This window comes from Emys orbicularis, chromosome 10 (assembly GCF_028017835.1).
Source record: "Emys orbicularis isolate rEmyOrb1 chromosome 10, rEmyOrb1.hap1, whole genome shotgun sequence".
NCBI lineage: Eukaryota > Metazoa > Chordata > Testudines > Emydidae > Emys > Emys orbicularis.
The window spans coordinates 576,966-598,939 of NC_088692.1; the positions used below are offsets into that span (position 1 = coordinate 576,966).

At 46.0% G+C, this 21,974-nt stretch overlaps 1 protein-coding gene across 2 annotated transcripts; it reads right to left on the reverse strand.

Moving 5' to 3' along the window:
* Positions 1-229: 229 nt before the first annotated feature.
* KDM8 (lysine demethylase 8) lies at positions 230-17,734 on the reverse strand. 2 transcript variants are annotated; one of them, XM_065412230.1, is made up of 7 exons: positions 17,198-17,734; positions 15,511-15,677; positions 14,404-14,536; positions 12,807-12,848; positions 6,377-6,526; positions 1,900-1,992; positions 230-1,804 (listed from the first exon to the last, which is right to left on the reverse strand). In XM_065412230.1, the coding sequence occupies exons 1-7, from the start codon at positions 17,732-17,734 to the stop codon at positions 1,640-1,642; spliced, it is 1,287 nt and encodes a 428-aa protein (XP_065268302.1). In that variant the 3' UTR covers positions 230-1,639. The 2 variants fall into 2 exon arrangements, with proteins under 2 accessions (XP_065268302.1, XP_065268303.1); XM_065412231.1 differs by having other exon boundaries at positions 1,900-2,046; positions 17,198-17,708.
* Between the last annotated feature and the right edge of the window lie 4,240 nt (positions 17,735-21,974).

Sequence of the window (21,974 nt, forward strand, 5' to 3'; positions counted from 1 at the left end):
AAATCCTCCAAAAATAAAACTTTTTAAAAGAGACAAGACCTATTTCGACTTCCATTTTAAAACTGTTATAAAATCAATGAGGTTTGTCAACCATTCTGTCATCCTGGTTGAATTCAGTGAAGGTGCCTCTGACAGGGCTCAGTATTAACATCTCATCCCCACCTAGGTCCAGCCCTTCTCTGAAAGGATGCTTTTAAACATAGAGTATTCACATACACATTCATTCTTTATTGCTGCAAATCTGACAAAGAGGTGGTGCCAGAAGCACATCTCAGGGTTTCCCAAGATTTAAGAGCATCTATTAAGCCTCCTTTTAATATCATGATTTCGTGGTAATTGTTGGTTAGCATTATTTATTATAAGTTAGCACTTCTGCTGCACCTTCATTTCTTGGATCTCAAAGCACATTCAGTCTCACAGTTTCGCAGGCATAGAAGCAGGTGGGTAGTCTTTTCAGCCCAGAATGCCGGAGAGTAGAAGTTGAGCATCTCTTTTACAGTTCCTTCTGTTATAATTGTTTTTACATAATACCCCAGAAAATGGTTTAGTGTGGGAGAGAGGAGCCTAATGGGAGTGAGCACCAGATGAAGGAGCAGTCTCCAAACACCACGTGCTGATTCCTTCACTGACTCACTGCACCAGAGCTCATGTTGAAGCTTCATTCTAAGCAAACACGCACTTGGGGTTTGCATAACAGTGAGAGAGAACTCTGCATTTGCAATGATTAGTAATATCAGAGCTTTAATCAAGAAAATGAAACCTTCATTTCATATTTCCCCTGTGAGCAAATGGGCTTTTTGTTAGATCAGCAGACGAGAAGTCACTGGAGTGCCCATGTTTTATATATTAATGTATTTCTCCAGCAGCTATTTTTAAAAATCATTTTAGAATAGTCTGTTTCCTTACAATGGCTTGGAAGGGAGAGAGGCACCAGACCCTGCCAGCTGCAACAGCGAGGATGGTAATGAATTAACTGCTGGTGAGAATGAAAGGAATACAGTCCATCTCCCCGCAAAGGGCACAACACAAGTACTACAGCTGAGCTCTATAACTGAATTATATAATAATCCAGTGTACTGCTCTTTCAGCCCTCATTAGCAATAGACTTTACTGCTGGCTTGGCTCCTTTTTATTATCTGAGATTTTGTATAAATGTTATCCACCATAATGGAAGTCATGGATATGCAACTATTATTAAATTCAGATGGATGGTAAACTTACAATGGATCACATGCTCCCTTCAGCTCCACTTTGACAATCACACCATTTAGGGCCCAGTGTCTTGATAATGCCCATATATAGTCTTGTTTTGGGTATGTATACTTGAGCTGATCATTTGACAGATGCTCTTTATTAGGAATTTGTATCGGAAACATTCACAAAACAGTGGCGGCTGCAGCTAGCTCATTTCTGATTCTTTGTTTAGATTTCTCGCTACGTCGGGAGGCAGAAAGAACTGAATTTCTTAACCCAGCTCTGCACTTTAAGCAGAAGATAATGAAAACATTCTCATGTTATGAAAAAACTTTCCTCTGTTGAAGGTCTGAAAATTCTTTCACTAATCAAGAGTACAGCATGCTGCATTTTTTTATATTACCTTAAATTGCACAACAGAGATTTATCCACACCAAATAATGCTTTATAACCACCAGAAACTGACAGAGAAGCTGACATCGAGAGATCGTACATAATGCCAGTATTTAACTGGAATAAACAGAACCTGTCCTGGTGTCAGAATACAAGCTTGGAATGCAGCCTGTTCAAACTTGGGGAACTTAACTAAATCGGGATCCTCCACATCCACCTATAAAGCAAACACACAATTTGTTTTCAGGTCCAAAGATGGTTTGGTTATTTAAAATTAAATTATCAATTTTTAGATTTCAGGCAGCTATTTACCTGGCTGGTGTTGTGAAGAATTTGGGTTTCATGTGGATATAAGTTTTCTGATTCCTGTGGAGAGTACAGACGGATGTATTTTCTTCCAATTACCTGCAGGTGGAAGGATATAAATTTCCCATCTGTCATTAATCTGCACATTACCTGCTGAAATAGGGTTTGAGTTCAGTTAATTAGTGATCAGTGTAATGCTGTATACCTCTGTATCATGACAAGCACTTAACAGTAGAATACAGCGGATTGCCAGATCCTGGGCAAAACAGGTAAAGTCATGATTTTTGCTACTGAGGAACAGGTACTCTATAATGAAGAATGAAATCAGATCAGATTGGGTTGTAACCTATGTACCTGACTTCATGGAACAGGTAAGATGTCCAAAATACTGGGGAGATGCTTTTAAGGAAAGGAAGGCAGCTCTTCCTCTTGAAATTCATTTTTAATTATATGGCACCCAGTCTCCACAGTGCTGCTGGGGCCATACATAGCTAGAAGGAAACAATGTTGAAAGGATGGTGAATAAAAAAAGGTATTGAGTTAGCCGTGCCTGCTGAGCTGAGCAGTGCTACATTCAAGAGAGTAAAGGTGATATTTCCAGGTAGCAGCCAGCTGATCTTGAGCTTGCTCATACTCTACAAGGTCTAATTTTTCCATTACCATTTGTTCTCTACATTGTGATGTGCAATTGGGAGAGTAGAATTAGAAAGGCAGCTGGACTGATTGACCTGCACTTCTCTGAGTTGCAGGCAGGTGATGCTAAAAATTAACTGGCAGACTAAATTAAAGTTGCTAGGCTATGAAACTTCAAAGGCGCTTGTGCTCTCTGTTAGCAATAGAATAATGCCTCCATCACTAGCGATCCCTCGATTTGAGGATGATCTCTACCACAGATTTACATATGGGTCCTGAGATGTCTCAGGAGTCCGATCTGAGAACCACAGATCCGCCTGCAGTAGGTACAGTGGATCAGCTGCCTGCTGGGAAAAAGGTTTTTTCTTTTTAATTCCTTCTCTCTCTCTTCTCAGCTTAGAAGGCAAGACACTTCTCCTCGACGTGGCGCCATTGAGGTTGGTTGGTGGCTTGCTCCTCCCAGCTTGTTATGTCCACATTAGTTTTCTTTGTAGCGTTTCCTTCATCACCACAGGATCTCTGACCATGGGTGAGCTGAGAGTAGAGGGCTTATTTTGGGAGGCAAGAGTCTGGCATCCACACACAACGTCCAGCCCAGCGGAGTTAGTGCATGAGGATCATTGCTTCAATGCTGGTAACATTGGCTTCAGTGAGGATGCTGGCATTAGTGCAGTGATCTTCACACTTGATGCAAAGGATCTTCCAGAGCCATTGCTGGTGGCACCTCTCCAGACTCTTGAGGTGCTGTCGATAGGACACCTAGGTTTCGCATCCATAAAGGAGTATAGGAATAACAGTTGTCTTATAGACCTGGATCTTGTTGTCCTTCCGTAGGTAACGGTCCATGAAAAGACGTTGGAGCACTTTCCCAAAGAAAGCACTTGTGCCCCGGATCCTGTGCTGGATCTCACTATCGATTTTTGCATTTTGAGAGAGTTCACTACCGAGGTAGCAGAAGTGCTCGACTGTCTCCAAAGTCTGTCCCTCAATGGTGATTTGTGGTGGGTCATGTACAAGGCCTGAGGCAGGCTGATGGAGCACTTTAGTCTTCTTAATATTAAGTGAGAGTCCTAGGCTTTGGTAAGCTTGTGCAAAAAAAATCCAGTGTGGATTGAAAGTCATTCTCAGTGTCTGCGAGGATGGCACAGTCATCAGCATACTGAAGATCACTAATGGATGCCCGGAGGACTTTAAACTTTGAAGATTAAACAGCTGCCCATCCATTCTGTATTGAATGTCAACTCCATTAGGGAGGCGGTCTTTAATGAGGACCAAAATGACTGCTAAATAGATGGAGAACAGGGTTGGTGCAATAACACATCCTTGTTTACCAGTTTTGATGACAAAAGGGTCCGTCTCCAGGCCATTATAGAAAACGGTGGTAGTCATCTGATCATGAAGAAGTCTTAGGACCGTAAAAATGTTGGGAGGGCAGCCAAATCTGGCCAGCACCTTCCACATGACTTTGTGACTGATGGAGTTGAAGGCCATGTACAGGTCCTGATTTTGCTCCTGAGACTTTTCCTGGATTTGGCAGGCAACGAAGATCATGTTGGTTGTCCTGTGAGATGGTCTGAAACCACACTGAGATTCTGGCAATATTTCCTCAGCAAAGGGAAGTAATTGGTTTAAGAGGATACAGGCGAGAATTTCCCCTGCTGTAGATAGCAAGGCAATGCCTCGATAATTTTCACCCTCCAACTTATCTCCTTTCTTAAAGATTGTAACAATGTTGGCATTTCTCAAGTCTTCCGGAATCTTCTCATTATACCAGATTTGAATAAAAAGTTTGTGGACCTTCTTTACCAGTTCCTCACCTCCAAACTTGTAGACTTCAGCTGGTATGCCATCTGGTCCTGTTGCCTTGTTGTTCTTGGTTTGCATGTGGGCTCGTGGTACTTCTCTGAGGATGGGGGGGGATCAGCAAGAGATTCTCTTTCATGTCTTGAGGTATGGATTCATAGTGGCATCAAACAGTTGATTCACGATTCAGGAGTGACTCAAAATGCTCCTTCCATCTGGCTTTGATAGCTTAGCTGTTTTTAAAATACATTGACCCATCTTGGGCTCAGAGTGGTATAGGAGTATGGGGGCATGGACTGTAAATGGCCCCTATTGCCTGAAAAAAGCTCCTCATGTCATGTTTATGAGCGGAAAGCTCAATCTTCTTGGCCTTTTCTCACCACCACTTGTTTTTGATGTCACGGATTTTCCTTTGGGCTTCAGTCTTGAGTTGCTTGTATGACTCTTTCTTCTTTAGATGTGATACGTCGTTTTGCCATATGCAATGAGCTTTTCTTTTCTGGTTGAGCGGGCCCTGAATTTCAGCATCATTCTCATCAAACCAATCTTGGTGATGGCAGGTGACATAGTCAATGGACTCAGCACATGTCAAAAGAGTGGCAGCCTTTAATCACTTCCAGAAATTTTCATTATCCTCATCAACTGTAAGTATGGTGGTCTCCAAGAAAGGTTTGATACTGCCGAAGTTTCTGCTGAGTCACTGTATCTGGAAGAGACTTGACACTGAATTTCTTTCATATTGATTTTGCCTGCTTACGATGCCTTGAGGCGATCTGGAAATTCATAGCCAGGCCTTAGGCAACACTGGGAAAAGAGAAGCAGTTGAACTAAAACTGGGGCTATGAGGTCCCCTGCTGCCCACAATACTCCACTCCCCATTCACTGACTGAGAATCTCCTCTTCTCAAGGCACAAGTGTCACAAGGCTGGTTGGAGCACGACAAGGCATCCAGATTTTCCCTCACAATACTACCCTATGCAAGGCCTTTCCTCCAGAAAGATCCCAGTATCCTTTGCAATCTGTATACATTAGGGAATTCTTCCTATCAAAATGCAGTCACTGCTGGGTGGAACATGGCAGCTGTTTAACTGCATGGCAATTCTAAACAGCCATTTTTAGAAAAGTAAGTGATAAAGAATACAATCTCTAATTGAAATGTAGTGTACTTAGGTAAGTAGGGCTAACACCCCTTCTCATTAACAGGCACAAATAGCCAGGGCCTCAGTTATATGGCTCAGCTGAAAGCAATGTGAAAGAATGCAATAGCTATATTTGTCTTAGTGCATTGGCTGACGTGTCTGTTAAGAGTTTGAAGGGGAGAAAAGAGCAACTCTGAGGTCTCCAGCCTGTAAACAAACTCACAGTTGAACATCTTAAATTGTAAACTCTGGGCAGGCAATCTTCATGTGTTTGTGCTGCGCTAGTACAAAGTAGCCCCAATCCTGATCGGAGCCTCTGGGTGCTTCTGTAATGTAAACGTTAATAAACCTACCAGCAATAATCTTTCTTTTATCTGAGATTAGCACTAATTTGGCTAGGGTGAGAACACGGTTTAAACTCTGAATTTTCATGGAAGTACAAAGAGCTATTTCATAAGATAATCAGGGCTGATGGTGTTATTTGCCCGTGTGGTATAAATTCACACAAAACTCTGCTGCATCCTAGAGAGGAAAAGGAAGGTTTTATGGATAATGCCCCATGCAGGGAATCTGGAGAAATGGGTTCTTCCCAGCTCTGCCATGGACTCCAGGTGTGACCTTGGGAAACTCACTTCTCCTTTCTGTGCCTGGGTTCCTCACCTGTAAAATGGAGATAAATAATACTTCCCTACCTCACCGGGCGTTGACAGCATAAATCTGTTAACATCTGTCAGATGCTGAGATGCAAAGGTGGTAAACACAACAGAGACATGGTAAACTATTCACACATGCCACTCTTATCAATCAAGCCTTTAGCTACCCTTGTCTCTAATACTTATGTACGTTCTAGCTGTATTGTTAAAGTTACACTCGGGTTATGCAGTCATTAAAAAAAACAGAGTACAGACCTGGACTAAGAAATTTTGCTGTGGATCTTGATGAAGAGGTGAGATGGTTCCCTCTGGGCCAAACCAAGCATTAATGGTGATGTTATCTTCTTCCCCTTCCCCCAGGCTGCAGTAATCAGGGATGCAAATATCCTGCTTCAGTTCTGGGATCTACTCCCAATAACCAACAACAACACAGAAATGAAATTAATAGGCAGCAAGTTTAAAACAAACAAAAGGAAGAATTTCTTCACACAACGCACAGCCAACCTGTGGAGCTCATTGCCAGAGGATGTTGTGAAGGCCCAGACTATAACAGGGTTAAAAAAAGAACTAGGTAAGTTCATGGAGGATAAGTCCATCAATGGCTATTAGCCAAGATGGGCAGGGATGGTGTTCCTACCTAGCCTCTGTTTGCCAGGAGCTGGTACTGGACAGCAGTGGATGGATCACTCGATGATTGCCAGTTCTATTAATTTCCTCTGGGGCATCTGGCATTGGCCAGTATTGGAAGACAGGATACTGGGCTAGATGGACCTTAGGTCTGACCCAGTGTGGCTGTTCTTAAGTTCTTATGTAAAAGTACACAATGAGAGCATGCGTGTGCTGATGTGCAGAGCAGCGTCAATATGGATGGCATGTCCAGAACAGAAGACCAGGCCCTATCTCAAAGTGCGAACAACGTCACTTAGATCAATACAATGGAGAGAAGTGAGACAGCCCATGTAAATCATAGTTCCAAAATTATAAACCAGCTGGTTAAATAAACCACAAAGGTTGGATTGTTCAACAGGGTCGGCAGAAGAGAAGGGCCACTGAAGATCTGTAGGAAAGGTCCCCAAACTACTGTAATGTAAAGCCAAAATCTATGGGAATGTTTTTAATTCTGCAGAGAAATTTTCTTCTTTAGCAGTTAAACTCAAAACACAGAAACACTAATGAAAATATTGTTTTATTAGTGAATTGACTATGTTAATAGCATGCTGATCAAGTTCTTTATTAAAATCTTTTGCATCTTAATAGAACTCTGAAATAAAATTAACATATTTAATCTACTCTTTTAAAAAAATGTCCTGCCTTTCCCCCTCCCTTTCTCCCAATCACAATACACACTTGCCCATTCTCCTCTTCCTCAGTCTGCCCAGGGTTTCATACCCTTCCCATCATTACAGTATCTGAACACCTCAGACAGTTCTTGTCAAAGAAACACCAAAGGTTTAGTTTTTCTTCCTACTTCCCCTGGGGCAGTTAGGATTTTTCTTTTTATTGTTACAATTTAATTATTTTTCCTTCTTCCCCTGTTCCCACCTCCTCCTTTCGCATAATTGTTAGAAGTGTCTTTACTCATGGGCTGAGACCTGCTCACTAGTTATTTGTATTGTGATAGCATGCAAAGGCTGCCCTCAGGATCAAGCCACCATGCTGCTGGGCACTGTACAGATACCGACAGCGTCCCTGGCCAGAGAGCTTACAATGTAAGTGGAGACATGACAAGATGAAGGATGCCAAAATAGAGAGGAGGTAGAGGAAACAGGGGAATGAGAATTACAAGAATGAGTCAGCATGGTGGTAATGCATGTGTCTTAGCAGAGGAGCAGATTGCTCTTGAACTATGAAATTAACCCCTCCTCCCCATCCTTCAGTCTGACCCTTGTGTCACCCCAGTATACACCCCTCACCAGACACATCTCCCTCTAGCAAACTGGAAGGAAGGTTCAGAAGTAACTGCACAAGCGGAGAGAAGAACAGTTTACTTTCTGAAGATGGGTAGAGAGTAGGGACAGCAGCCCCTAGAAGTGGGGCCACAGTCCCTGGAGTTTCAGAAGCCGAGTCACCTATCCCGCAGTGGTGACAATGATCAGGGACACGTGATCAGCAACAGAAAGTGATCCCTGGCTTACTTTAAATCAATACACAATCCAGAGTCATTCCAACCCTCTTGTCTAGTCTCGCCACGAGCAGAGAAAGATCTCTGTAAATGAGACTAGCACCAGGGAAGTCACTAGGTGCCACTACTACAGACTGCTACCAGTTCTGTTTATCTGAACACACAGGGAGTAGATGATGAAATGAAGCCTGTTGCCTACTGTGGTGCAGCTGAACTGATTGCTTGTAGAGACTGTTCCCTGCCCAAATTTCCAACCGTTTTATTTCCTGGGTGCAGAGCTGCTGCTCAAGTTATATTCACACACACAAGCAACATGACATGGTCACAAAGCATTACAAAGACTGGATTTTCTCACTACTGAAAAGGTACCACCACACTAAACAGGATGGATCCAGGGTAGAGTTACAGACCTCCCTATCCCTTCAAGTTACGGTGCAGGTGGGAAATCCTAAAACATTATGGAGAATACAGAGTCTCCTTCCAACTAACAGAGTGTCCAGGCTGCAACTGAGATCCTCAGTACGACCCATGTGCTGGGAGAAAGCCGACGGGCGCAGAGGACCACATGGTTTGGACAGAGACCTTCCTTAGTGGAGGATTTATTAAAGGGGATACTCTATATCCTAACAAAGAGGATAGGATAGAAGTTGATAAAAAGTACAGTAAGATCTGAAGAAAAACAGTCAAAGGACAAAGAGGCATCACAGAAACTTGGTGGAACAATGATAATCAATGGGATACAATAATACCAGGGTACAAAATATACAGAAATGACAGAGCAGGCCGCACTAGTGGAGGGGTGTGGGACTATATGTGAAAGAAAGTAAAGTCAAATATACTAAAAATCTAAAATGAATCAAACTACCATAGAATCTCTAGGGGTAGAAATTCCATGCTTGAATAGTAAGAGTATAGCAGTAGGAATATATTACTGACCACCTGACCAGGATGGTGATTGTGAAATCACCAGGGAGATTAGAGAGGCTATAAAAACAGAAACCCCAATAATAATGGGGGATTTCCTATATTGTCACCTCAGGAAGGGATGCAGGGATAAATTTTTTAGATGCCATTAATGACTGATTCTTGGAACAGCCAGTCCTATAACTCAGAAAGGGAGAGGCAATTCTTGATTTAGCCTTAAGTGGAACACGGGGTCTGGTCCAAAAGGTGAATATACTTGAACCACTTCGTAATAGTGACCATAATGTAATCAAATTTAATATCCTTGTAGGGAGGAAATCCCAAAGAAACATACTAACTTCAAAAAGGGGATTCACAGAAAAATACACCATAATAGAGGCTCAAACTAAATATATAACCCTGCCGCCCCCCCCCCCCAAAAAAAAAACAAAAAAACAACCCCACCATCAAGAGGACCAAAAAAATGCCACCCTGGCTACACAGCAGAGTAATAGTAAGTCAAATCCTACTGAGGAAAATAGAAAGGAGCATAAACTCTGGCAAATCAAGTGCAGAAGTATAATTAGGCATGCCAAAAAAGAATTTGAAGAGCAACTAGCAAAAGATGCAAGAACTAACAGCAAACATTTTTTTGTAAGTACATGAGAAGCAGGAAGTCTGCCAAACAATCAATGGGGCCACTGGATGATCAAGGTGCCAAAGGAGCACTCCAGGAAGATAAGGCCCTTGTGGAGAAGCAAAATGAGTTCTTTGCAACAGTATTCACTGCATAGGATGGGGTCCCTATTGAGTGTGGGTTGTAGTTGTTTGATGATACCCCATATGGGTTCCAGTGTGAGGTGGTGGGAATAACTAGAGGTGTGCAGTCAGAGGGGGTTTTATTTCTGTATTGAAGCAGGTTCTCTCAGGGTATTTGGGTGGCCTGTTCCACTTCTTTGTGTGTTGGATGGCTGTCATCATGGATGTCACTTCCTTATACGCCAACATCCCTCACAATGATGGCACTGCTGCCTGCCTCAAACATTTACAAGACAATGGACAACACTCAGAGGTCCATCCCAAACACATCGCCAAATTCATCCATTTCAGCCTTACCCAGAACAATTTTACATTCAACAACAAACACTTTGTCCTTACTGTTGGAACAGCCATGGGTATTAGGATGGCTCCCCAATAAGCCAACCTCTTCATGGGCCACCTTGAAGAAGAATTTCTGGACAAATGCACCACAAAACCAATGATATACCTGAGATACATCAATGATATTTTCATCCTCTGGACACATGACTTAAACTCCCTCATAGATTTCCACCACAACTTTAACCACCACCACCCATACATTAAACTCTCTCTGGAATACTTCCACACTATCATCAACTTCCTGGGCACTGATTACGTTTAATAATAATGGAATCCTATAGATAACCATATACAAGTAAGCACTGGATCACCGCACCTACCTTCACAGATCCAGTAACCACCCCAAACACACCAAGAAATCTGTTATCTACAGCCAGGCACTCAGCTACCACAGAACATGCTCTGAGGAGAATGTCTGGGATACACACCTTAACACACTCAAAACCGCCTTCACCAAACAAGGACACTCCATCAGAGAAATAGATCGCATCATGGAATGGGACACTCAAATACCCTGAGAGAACCTGCTTCGGTACAGAAATAAACCCCCCTCTGATCGCACACCCCTAGTTGTCACCTACCACCCCACACTGGAACCCATTCTGGATATCATCAAACAGCTACAACCCATACTCGATGGGAACCCCATCCTGAAAGAAATCTTTCCTTCCACCCCCAACCTCTCCAAGCTCATCATCAGACGCAAGCTCACAACAGAGCAGGACACACCAAATCAAAGCAGCACCAGGCCCTGCCAGAACAACAGATGCAAAACCTGCAGACATATCTTAATTGCTACAATGATCAAGACCCCTCCCAATATATCATTCAAGATCCATGGATCCTACACATGCCCCCACATGCTTCAGGGCACTAAATGCCCCCAAAACAATAAACCAGACAATCACTGCGCTCTCGACTGAACTCACAGGAAAATGATAAAAGACAAAACCACCCTATCACCTGTGGGCGAACATACAAAGGGGTCATTCTATCTCTGACCTCAGTCCTCAGCCTCAAAGGAAACCTACACAACACCTTCTAAAGATGAGCCTGGGAGCTTAAATTCATTACTCTGCTAGACACCAAAAATCATGGACTGACAGAGACACTGGATTTATGGCTCATTACAACAGTCTGTAACCCACTAGCCCCCTCTTTTCATCCTATGACTGCAGAAGTGTTAACAAGCCACTCTACCTTAAGTGGTCCCTTACAGCGGGGGTTCTCAACCTTTTTCTTTCTAAGCCTCCCCCCCCCCACCCCCAACATGCTATAAAAATTCCATGGCCCGTCTATGCCACAACAATTGTTTTTCTGCATATAAAAGCCAGGGCCAGCATTAGGGGATAGCAAGCAGGGCAATTGCCTGGGGTCCCACGCTACAGGGGGCCCAATGAAGCTAAGTTGCTCAGGCTTCGGCTTCAACCCCAGACAGTGGGGCTTTGGCTTTCTGCCCTGGGCCCCCAGCAAGTCTAATGCCAGCCTGGCGGACCTCCTGAAACCAGTGGGGCCCAGACCCATGGTTGAGAACCACTGCTTTACAGCATGTGCTAACTACTTATGCTAAACAATCTGTCCCACCTTGCATTTTGCTCTGACACTGGGAGTTCCTTTTCCAGACCTGAAAAAGAGCCCTGTGTGGCTTGAAAGCTTCTCTCTCTAAGGCCAGGTCTACACTACCACTTACTTCAGTATAACTTACGTCACTCGGGGCATGGGCAACAGGTATACAGGGTATCTGTGCCTCCTATGGCGCTACTGCGGCCACCAGACGTCTGGTTGCAGGGCTTTGGGGGGAAGTTTTTGATTGATATGCCCCATGCAGGTTCAGGGGCTGCTGAGCAGGTGGTATGTGCTATTCAGCTTCCTGGGTTCATTAGTAATCTCCCTGGACTCCAGGGAGATTACTGATGAACCCAGAAAGCTCAGTAGCAAATACCGCCTCCTCAGCCGCCCCGGAACCTGCATGGGGCATATCAAAATCTTCTTTTGGAACTTAGAGACACTTTTCCCAGGGCGGCTTGGGGTCTGGGCTGGGGAGGCGCAGCGTGGCTGCAGCTGGCCCAGAACTCTTCCAGGCAGGTGGGGGGAGGCCTAAGGGTTTTGGTCAGCCTGCAACAACTCTGGCCGAGGAGGGGGTGGGTAGCGGGTCTTGGGGCTCCGGCTGCGGGCTGAAGCCGGTGCTAGGGGGTGTGAATAAGGGGTGTGAATAAGCCACCCCCTGAGCGATGTAAGTTACACCAACCTAAGCACCGGTGTGGACAGCGCTATGTCGGCAGGACAACTATTGCCTCTCATGGAAGTGGATTTATTATGCTGACAGGAGAGGCCTCTCCCTCTGGCATAGAGCGTCTTCACCAGACATGCTACAGCGGTGCAGCTGTGCTGATGTAGCTTTTAGTGTAGACTAGCCTGCACCAACAGAAGTTGATCCAGTGAAAGATATTCCCTTGTCTCTACAGCAAGCTGAAAAAAAATATTCATTTTTAGATTTACCTGATCAAAAAGTTGATGCTGGGCAAGGTATCCAATGCTATTCTGGAATTACAGGAGAGAGAAAGAGAATGAATAATGATTTATAGGGTCTGGCTTCACATTTATGAAAGTTACTTATAAATAAAGTCAATTACTGGCATAATTTATTCCAAAATGCTAGAGTCAACTGAATAATAACTGACTATTTTGGCTGTAAATGCTCCTCTTGCTGGAGATATGTGGTCCTGCCAGCTCGGAGACTTCTGATCCTGATGCTTGTGCCACAGTGCCGGGATGTTTAGTATATAATCTGATGTCCCATTTCTTCACATCCCTTGTTACAGGTTGCAGTGAAATTGGATCTTATGAGATCTCACAAAGCACCATAATCAATTAGAGGAACAGTACTGGTGATTATGGGGGGCTTGGTCTGAGGCACCTGGCCTTCACTAGACAGGGTCAGGCCAGGCGGATATAGTACCATCTGGGACAGAATGACTGCTCCAGAGATGGAGGGCAAAAAGGGGGAAGAAATGGTGAGAGATTTTCTAGAGTCCTTGTTCTACCTGTAACAGAAGCTTCAGAGAAGGGATCTATGCAATAGCAGGATGAGGCCTCTACAGCTCCACACCCATATTATCTGTAATATCAGTGAATATGACCAAGGGATGAGTTTGTTTTCTAGTCACACTAACATCCTCACAGTTTCAGTGAGTCACATACAAGACTCATGGGAAAGTGGAGGAGCAAATATGCTGTGAAGAGCACAAAGAACAGTCGCGGGATGAGTCTCCTGATGGAATCTGTGCAACGATCAAAACCAGCAGGCCTGTAAAATCCCCCCTATGGCCAGGGATTCACCCTTTAAACAGGCAAAGTTTTAGATTGTTCATTGATAGTCACACACAGATCAATATATATGTAACTAGAATCATAGAATATCAGGGTTGGAAGGGACCTCAGGAGATCATCTAGTCCAACCCCCTGCTCAAAGCAGGACCAATCCCCAGACAGTTTTTTACCCCAGTTCCCTAAATGGCCCCCTCAAGGACTGAACTCACAACCCTGGGTTTAGCAGGCCAATGCTCAAACCACTGAACTATCCCTCCCACATGGGGCATCCCAGAAGAGGGGTGGTCTTAAGTTACCTGCTCAATGCCTAGAAAAACTCCTAAAATTCCAGTCGCTGCACATTAACATCTAGATAAGGAGAAAGCGAGTCAGTGGTGCAAATTGGGGACTTCCAATTCCTAAAAATATTTCAGGCACCATGACTCGTGTAAGACAGCTGTCCCCAAACTTTTTACCTTGCTCCCCTCCTTACCCCTGTCCACCCTCTTCCTCCCCCCGTAGCAGACAGAGGTAAAGATGCCCAGGCTGGAGCCATAGCTGGGGGCAGGGGCGAGGCCTCGGCCGGGCATGTGGCTGGCAGCCGGGGCCCCGAAACGTTCCTCTGTGCCCCCCAAGGGGGCACGCCCCACAGTTTGGGACCTCTGGTGTCGGGTATTGTGCAAGCAGCTCTCTGTTCTAATATCCTTTGCCAAGTGTGTCTAGGACAGAATTCCCCAGTCCAATACCAGACTTTGTCAGGAGATAAAACAATGTGAAAGTAACAGACCTTGTTCACGATATACTGATCGATGAAGTCATTGACAATCATGAGTGTCTGAGACCATTCCTCATCGGTGTACCGGGAACCCACTTCCACAGGGACAGTGCGGCAGCCGGCGATTTGACGGAGATAATCCAGACTGGAAGAAAGCAGGTTCCATTATTTTCAATCTTAGCTTTAACATTTTCATTATTTTTCCTGGTTTGGATGTCAGATGGGAAATCCATTTTCTGAGAGGGTTTTGTGAACAAAGAACATTAGTGTCACAGAGCAGCTGCCTTTGTCCTGACTAAGATGATTATGGAAACATCCTGAGCACTCCAGTGGAGCATTTACCTGATGGCATGGGCGGCGGGTGAACCGCTGGCTGGGGGAGGCTAGCCCCTACCACCCCTGCCCTCCCCTGCGGCCCCGGTCCCCTTCCCCCGCCAGAGCCCCCCTGTCCCAATCATCAGGCGGGCAGCGTGCAGCCCCCACCTGCCCACGAGCGCAGGGCGGGCGGTGCACAGTCCCTCCAAGGGTAGGGCAGGCGCCCCCCCGCCCCTCCCGAGCACAGGGTGGGCGGTACGCGCCCCCCCCCCCCCACTTCCCCCAACCACAGGGTGGGCAGCCCCAGTGCCTCCAGCCACCCCACTCCCCTGCTGGGCAGCCCCAGCAGCACTGAAGAGGAGCAGCCAGTCTGGTCTGGGGCCAAGGGGGAAAAGGGCAAGCAGTAGGGGGCTTCGGCAATAAGTGTGGGTGGGGCCACGCGGGGCTGTTTGTGGGGGGTCACAGCCGTCCCCAGCTTATTGGATGCGCCGCTCATGCCTGATGGCATGTAAACAACACTTCCTGAGACACCCATTTGCCAGAAAGAGTATCCCTAAGAGGAGAGGTGGAAGCTGCATTGCTTGGAATATTATTATTAATTATTTTCTATTTACACAGCACCTGAAGTCTGGTAGGCAATTTACAAGACTAATATGCAGAGAAGGCCTCTGCTCTCAAAAGCCAGCCAACCAGAGAGACCAAGGATGCAGGCAGCAAAGTAATGAGCAGTGAGGTTTGTATGCATCTTAATACCACAATTTTTCTTTTCCACAGATGAAGCTGTTTTTAAGCTCTTGTCCTCACCTCCATTTCTTCATACATGGCCAGTGGTCAACAATACCCTCCAGGATGACAGGCTTTTGTGGAATCATATAATTATCTCTGAAATGCTCTAGAGAAGGGCAGTGGAGCCGTGGAATAACTTCTTCTGACTTTATTGATGGAACAGTCGTGTGGTCATTCCGGATTTTCTGAAACACAGGGATTTTTTTAGCACAACAAAGTAACCTGCCCTTTATTACATCAGAAAACATGTATGTTAAAAACAGTGTGAGTCTCTCCCAGCAAAGGAGATGCTGAAATCACTTGAACTGAGGATGTAACATAAAGAGGGAAAAGCTACTGTCAACCTGTGGAACTCCTTGCCAGAGGATGTTGTGAAGGCCAAGACTACAACGGGGTTCAAAAAAGAACTAGATAAATTCATGGAGGATGGGGCCATCAATGGCTATTAGCCAGGTTGGGCAGGGATGGTGTCCCTACCCTCTGTTTGCCAGAAGCTGAGAATGGGCGACAGGGGATGGATCACTTGATGATTCCCAGTTCTGTTCATTCCCTCTGGGGCACCTGGCATTGGCTACTGTCAGAAGACAGGATACTGGGCTAGATGGACCTTTGGTCTGACCCAGTATGGCCATTCTTATGTTCTTAAGCAGAACGGGGATAAAATCCTCAGCACTCCTCCAACCTGCAAAGACTTCCCAAAATACCCAGGAGTCTAAAGTAAACTGCTCTTATGTCCTAAGCGCATATGGATGGAGAAGCCAGATTTACAGCCTCCCTCAGGCATACTGGTGAGTGTGCGGGGAAGTTGACCTCCCTTTTGTGTTGCTTGCCCTGCCTCTTTGTATTGCATGTCAATGGAACAGCCTGCAGTGTCTCACAAAAATCTCACAATTAGTAGCTGGTGGACTGACTTATGGAGGCTGCAATCATCAGCTCTTTCCCCAGAAGCAGGATATGGAATAGGAACAGAAGCAGAAAAGGAAGAGAGATTTCAGCTGGTCACCAAATAAAAAAAAAAGTAAAATATACAAGAAATTCGCCAGGCTGCACTGAGAGCTGCTGCAAGTGGCAGCTCTTACAGTGTATCAAAGTAGTTATGTGTATGCAGGAAGAGTGATTTTGTGAATCCCAGGACTGGGAACCCAGAGACACTCTTTTCCTGTCTTTGCCACTGACTCACTGTGTGACCTCTGGCACATCACATCTCCATTTTACAGATGGAGAAACTGAGGCACAGAATGGTGATGATTCTCATTTATAGGGCCTGCAAGGATCAATTCATTCATGTTTGTAAGATCCTTTGACTGAGATCCTTGAATGGAAGGTACCACAAAAGTGTGATAGAGGCCTCCCATTAATTGGGAAACCAGAGGATGATATAAGCAAGAAGTAGATAAAAAATGGGACAGAATACCTTTAGATCTGCAAATAAACTGAGAAAACAGGATGAAAAGTTCCATGTAAACAAAAAAAAGAGGAATGATTGCATAAAAGCATCATCTTCTGCCTCTGTAAAGCTCATCTCATTTGCATTGTCTGAGATCTCTGCTTTTACCCAAGAACGAGAGAGGCCCAGTTACATGATTTACTCCCCAAGATCCTTGACCCAGCCTGGATTTTGGGATCTAGTTATTTGCTGGAATCACCAGTTCCTGTTCTCTCTGTATGTAATACAGTGGTGGGCAAGAACATTGAGAGCTGCTACCTTTCTACATGACTCCTTTGTGTCTTCTTCAGCAGACCGTTTCCCATACGTCAGATGCTTCTGAAGGACATTAATTATCCTAACCAGGATGTTATCCAATATGGATGCTCCCATCAGCAGTCCCATGTCACAGACCCGAATTGTATCTGCTATGGTGCCTTGCTCACTACACATACACAGTACTTTGAAAAGGCAGCCATAAGAATAGACTCGTCGCCAGTCCTTGTCCACATCTCTCCAAGTCCCAATATTAAGCTTTTCCCAAGAGTAATCTATTATTATTTCACTGACTTGTAAGCAGGTTTCCCTTGTGCTTCCAGAGCAGAGGCTTCCAGTTCCATAGAGAAGGTCTCTAGCTTGCTGCAGCAGTGAGATGACACTTTCCTCCACTTTCTCGCTGAAGTCCAATTTCAGGTCTTCCTTAGTGTTGGGCAGCAATGCCCTGATGTCGGCCCACATGGTGTTCCCTGCTGAGACCTGATCTGCAGCGGGGCAGGAGCTTGTGGCTAGGCCCTCAGGAGAGCTGGGTTGGGACATGAGGCCCCCTAGGGGCTGACTACTGCTACTGGACAGCTGGGATTAGGGGCTGGTTCTCTTGCCCCACCACCTTCTGTAAACAAACACAAATGTTACTTGTGAGCAGAGCCAAAGGGGCCCAATGTGGAAGCCAGGCAGTCACAGTGCCAGACCGAGAGCACCTCACGCCATGCACCCCTTCACCCCAAGAGCACCCCTCCCTCTGAGCGTGCCCCACGGCCATGCACCCCTCCCTCAGTGCCCACCCCGTGCATCCCCTCACCCCAAGAGCACCCCTCCTCGCCTCGTGCACCCCTCCCTCTGAGCATGCCCCACCCCCATGCCCCATGCCCCCCTCCCTCAGTGCCCCCACCCTGTGCATCCCCTCACCCCAAGAGCACCCCTCCTCGCCTCGTGCACCCCTCCCTCTGAGCATGCCCCACCCCCATGCACCCCTTGCCCCATGCACCCCTCCCTCAGTGCCCCCACCCTGTGCATCCTCTCACCCCAAGAGCACCCCTCCTCGCCTCGTGCACCCCTCCCTCTGAGCATGCCCCACCCCCATGCCCCATGCACCCCTCCCTCAGTGCCCACCCCGTGCATCCCCTCACCCCAAGAGCACCCCTCCTCGCCTCGTGCACCCCTCCCTCTGAGCATGCCCCACCCCCATGCCCCCCTCCCTCAGTGCCCCCACCCTGTGCATCCCCTCACCCCAAGAGCACCCCTCCTCGCCTCGTGCACCCCTCCCTCTAAGAGTGCCACCCCCTCACCCCTAGAGCACCCCACCCCCATGCACCCCGTCGCCCCATACACCCCTTCCTCTGAGAGAGCCCCAGGCACGCCCTCACCCCTAGAGCGCCCCTCCCTCCGAGTGCCCCTCCTCCGCGCAGCCCGGGAGGGGAGGGAACCGCCTCGCTCCTCTCAGCAGCGCCGCCTGCCGGAGCCCTGCAGTCAGCGCCCCGCGCGCCACCCGGCGCTCCGAGTTCCGCATCTACTGGGCCTGCGCAGCCCCGCCCCCACCAGAGCTGAGAGCGCGCCCCGACCACGGCTCCGCCTCCTAGCCCCGCCCCCTCTGGCTCACTCCCCCCCGGCCGCGCGCGGGCTCCAGATGGGCGGAGGGCGGTGCTAACAGGGCGGGGCTTGGCCGGAGCAGCCGCCCGCGGCCTGTGGGGAGCCCAATGCCCGCCCGCCTCAGGCTCTGCGGGGCTCGGCCCGGCTCCCAGGCGGCGGGAGGGCGACAGGCCTGGCGGCCCGAGTCAGGCCTTGGGGCCCGGGCGATACGTGCCCGTGTCAGACCAAGTCCCTGACACGCCGGTGGGTGTGAACCCGCCCCGGCCGCACCCTTCCCGCGAGCAGCTCCCGGCCGCGCTGTGGGGCGGGCGGGCTTGCGGGGCCGTGCCTGCCCGGATCCGAGCGCCCAAGGGCCGAGGCAAATGGAGCCCCGTGCTGGGGTCAGTGAGCGGCACGGGGCGGGGGTCAGAGCGCGCTGCGCCGCGCCGCGCCGCCAAGTGACTGCGAGTGAACAAGGCGGGGATGTTGCCCAAAAGGCCAATGTCGCTGTGGGATGGGAGAGCAGCGTTAACAGGCGTGTCATTGCGGAGGAGTTATCCCCGCTAGTTGGCACTGCCAAGGCCTCCGCTGGACTAGTCTGCCCAGGTTTGGGGGCTGCACGTTAATAAAGATGTGGTCAGATTGGAGAAAGTCCAAAGGAGAGCAACAAAAATAAGAGGTTTAGAAAGCCTGGTCTATAAGGAAAGATTAAAAGAATTAGGCATGTTTAGAGAAGGCGGAGGGGGACATCATGACAGTCTTCAAATATGTAAAGGTGGTTAGAAAGAGGTAGGACAAGAAGTAGTTGGCTTAATTTGCAGCAAGTGAGATTTATTTTCAATGTAAGGAAAAGGTTTCTAACTATAAGGAGAGCTAAGCACTGGAACAGGTTACTGTCTTGGAGATTTTTAAGTTCAGGTTACACAAACATTTGTTAGAAATGGTCTGCGTATACTTAATCCTGCCTCAGCAAGAGGGGACATGCTAAATGACAGCGTGAGGGCCTTTCCTGCCCTGTGATTTTATCTTCTCAGTGTAACAAACTATGTGTGACACAACATCCTAGACAGGTTTTGGGTAGAATTCTGTCAATTTTCAATGTTAGAAGAGCAGGAAGGAGCTTGGGATTGCTTCCATCAGCCATGTTTTGGCCTCTGTGTTCTGGGCTCAGTCTATGACATCTGTGGAGGATCAGTTATCTTGGTTAAGTAATAGAAAGGATCCATACCGTCTCTGAAGTGTTTCACATATTTATCCTTTTGTGGTTTCAGTTTGTCATTTATATCAGGCCTAATTTTCAGGGAATGCGGGCCTCTAGATTTTAGAGCAACATAAATAATAATAAGAACAGGAGTACTTGTGGCACCTTAGAGACTAACAAATTTATTAGAGCATAAGCTTTCGTGGGCTACAGCCCACTTCTTCGGATGCAGACTAACACGGCTGCTACTCTGAAACCCATAAATAATAATAATGGCATCAGTCTGTAACCAATCAAGTACCTCCAAAATGTCATTAGCCATGCCCTTCTGTCCAGGCACTAATAACCACTTATTTCCATCCCCTTTCTGGGCTGTGCCATATGGTAATGTTTCCTAAAAGGCACAAGTAGAACCTTGATGTGTCATCACTTCCCTTTTAGCCATTAGAATAGTTAAAATAGCCATTTACAGATTGAAATTTGAACATAATGCTGTTGAATTAAAAAAACGGACATGCATATTATGTCCGTGTAAATACTTTAGAGCAACATAGAAATTCAAACCACGTAAAAAAACCAAAAGAAGTCACTGGGTTTGCAAAAAAAGAAAAATCCAGCTTTTTCTCAATCTCCCTTGTATCTCTTTGATGTAGGGTTGTTTGGAGAAGACAACACCACCTCTGATCTGGACAATCGTTACTGCAAAATATAAAGAGAGCTCTTTGCCACAAGTTGTGCTGGGATCTGGATTTGGTAGAAAGCATTTTGGTTTGAAAAACCATTTGTCACTCAGAATAGGTTAATAGGCTACGGCCATGATTTTGCTTATGATGTGGCCATGAAGAAAGTAGTAAGTTCCTTTGTCTGCCTGTATTGTATTTGCAGCTCTCCCAATATATCTGTGACTTTTAGTAACATGCTGATTTCTCCGTCTTCCAGATCATCAGTGAAAATGTTAAACAAAATGAGACCTGGCACTCGTCCTGGTAGAATCACTAGATATCTGCTTCATACTTCATACATGACCATTTATTATTTTCCTGTGTTTATAGTTCTGTCAGTTTTCAGTCTTCATGATTGAAATATCCAAACTGATTCCAATTATTTTTCTATTAAGATTTTACAAGGCACAGTCTCAAATTCTTTACTAAAATCCAAATATATTACATCATATCTGATCCCTTCAACCATTAATTTTTGCAATTCTGTCAGAAAAGAGCAATCACATTTGTCTGGCAAGATTTATATTTTATAATCTCCCAGTGCTGTTTATGTCTCATGACTGTTACCTTTCAGATGTTTAGTGATTTTTTTTTAATGAAAATATATCTTTTATTATTTCACTAAGGACTTACAGGAGGGTAATTGGGGGATCTCTTTTCCTTCTTGTTTTGAAGACTGGTACTGAGTTTGTTGTATTCCAGTCTTCCGGTACCTCTCCACTTCATGATTTATTAAAAAAATATTGACAAAATAATGTTTATGTTCATCCTTTAACAGTTTATAAAACATGTAATCTGAATTTGCTAACTTCACATTGTAAATTTACAAGTATCCCCCCATACCTGCTATTTATCAATAGGTGTTTTTACAAAGACTTCCTAATTTTCAAAACTCATTTTCTCATTCTAGGTTTTAAAATATTCTGCATATCACTGTCATTTTCAAGAGTTTATTAAACTGTTTTTATCAAGGATGTGTTCTTGTCTCCTTTGGTTTCTCTTCAGATTTTTGGTATTAGCTTCTCTGTTTGTCACTTCTGTTGCTATCCAGTAGGTATCCCCATTCAGGCCTTAGCTTATTTTATCTCATACTTACTTTTATTGTCCAGGATCAGACCCATTAGCTAAGCTGTGTCAGAGTCCCAGGACTGGAACAGAAGGAGTTGCTACAAGTCATAGTTGAAAGACCTTGACAAAGCCGTATGGCTGTTGCAGTCAGGACTGAACTGTATTGGGTTTAGGATTATACTACGATAGGGTGGTCTGAGTCAGGATTAAGGAATGTCAC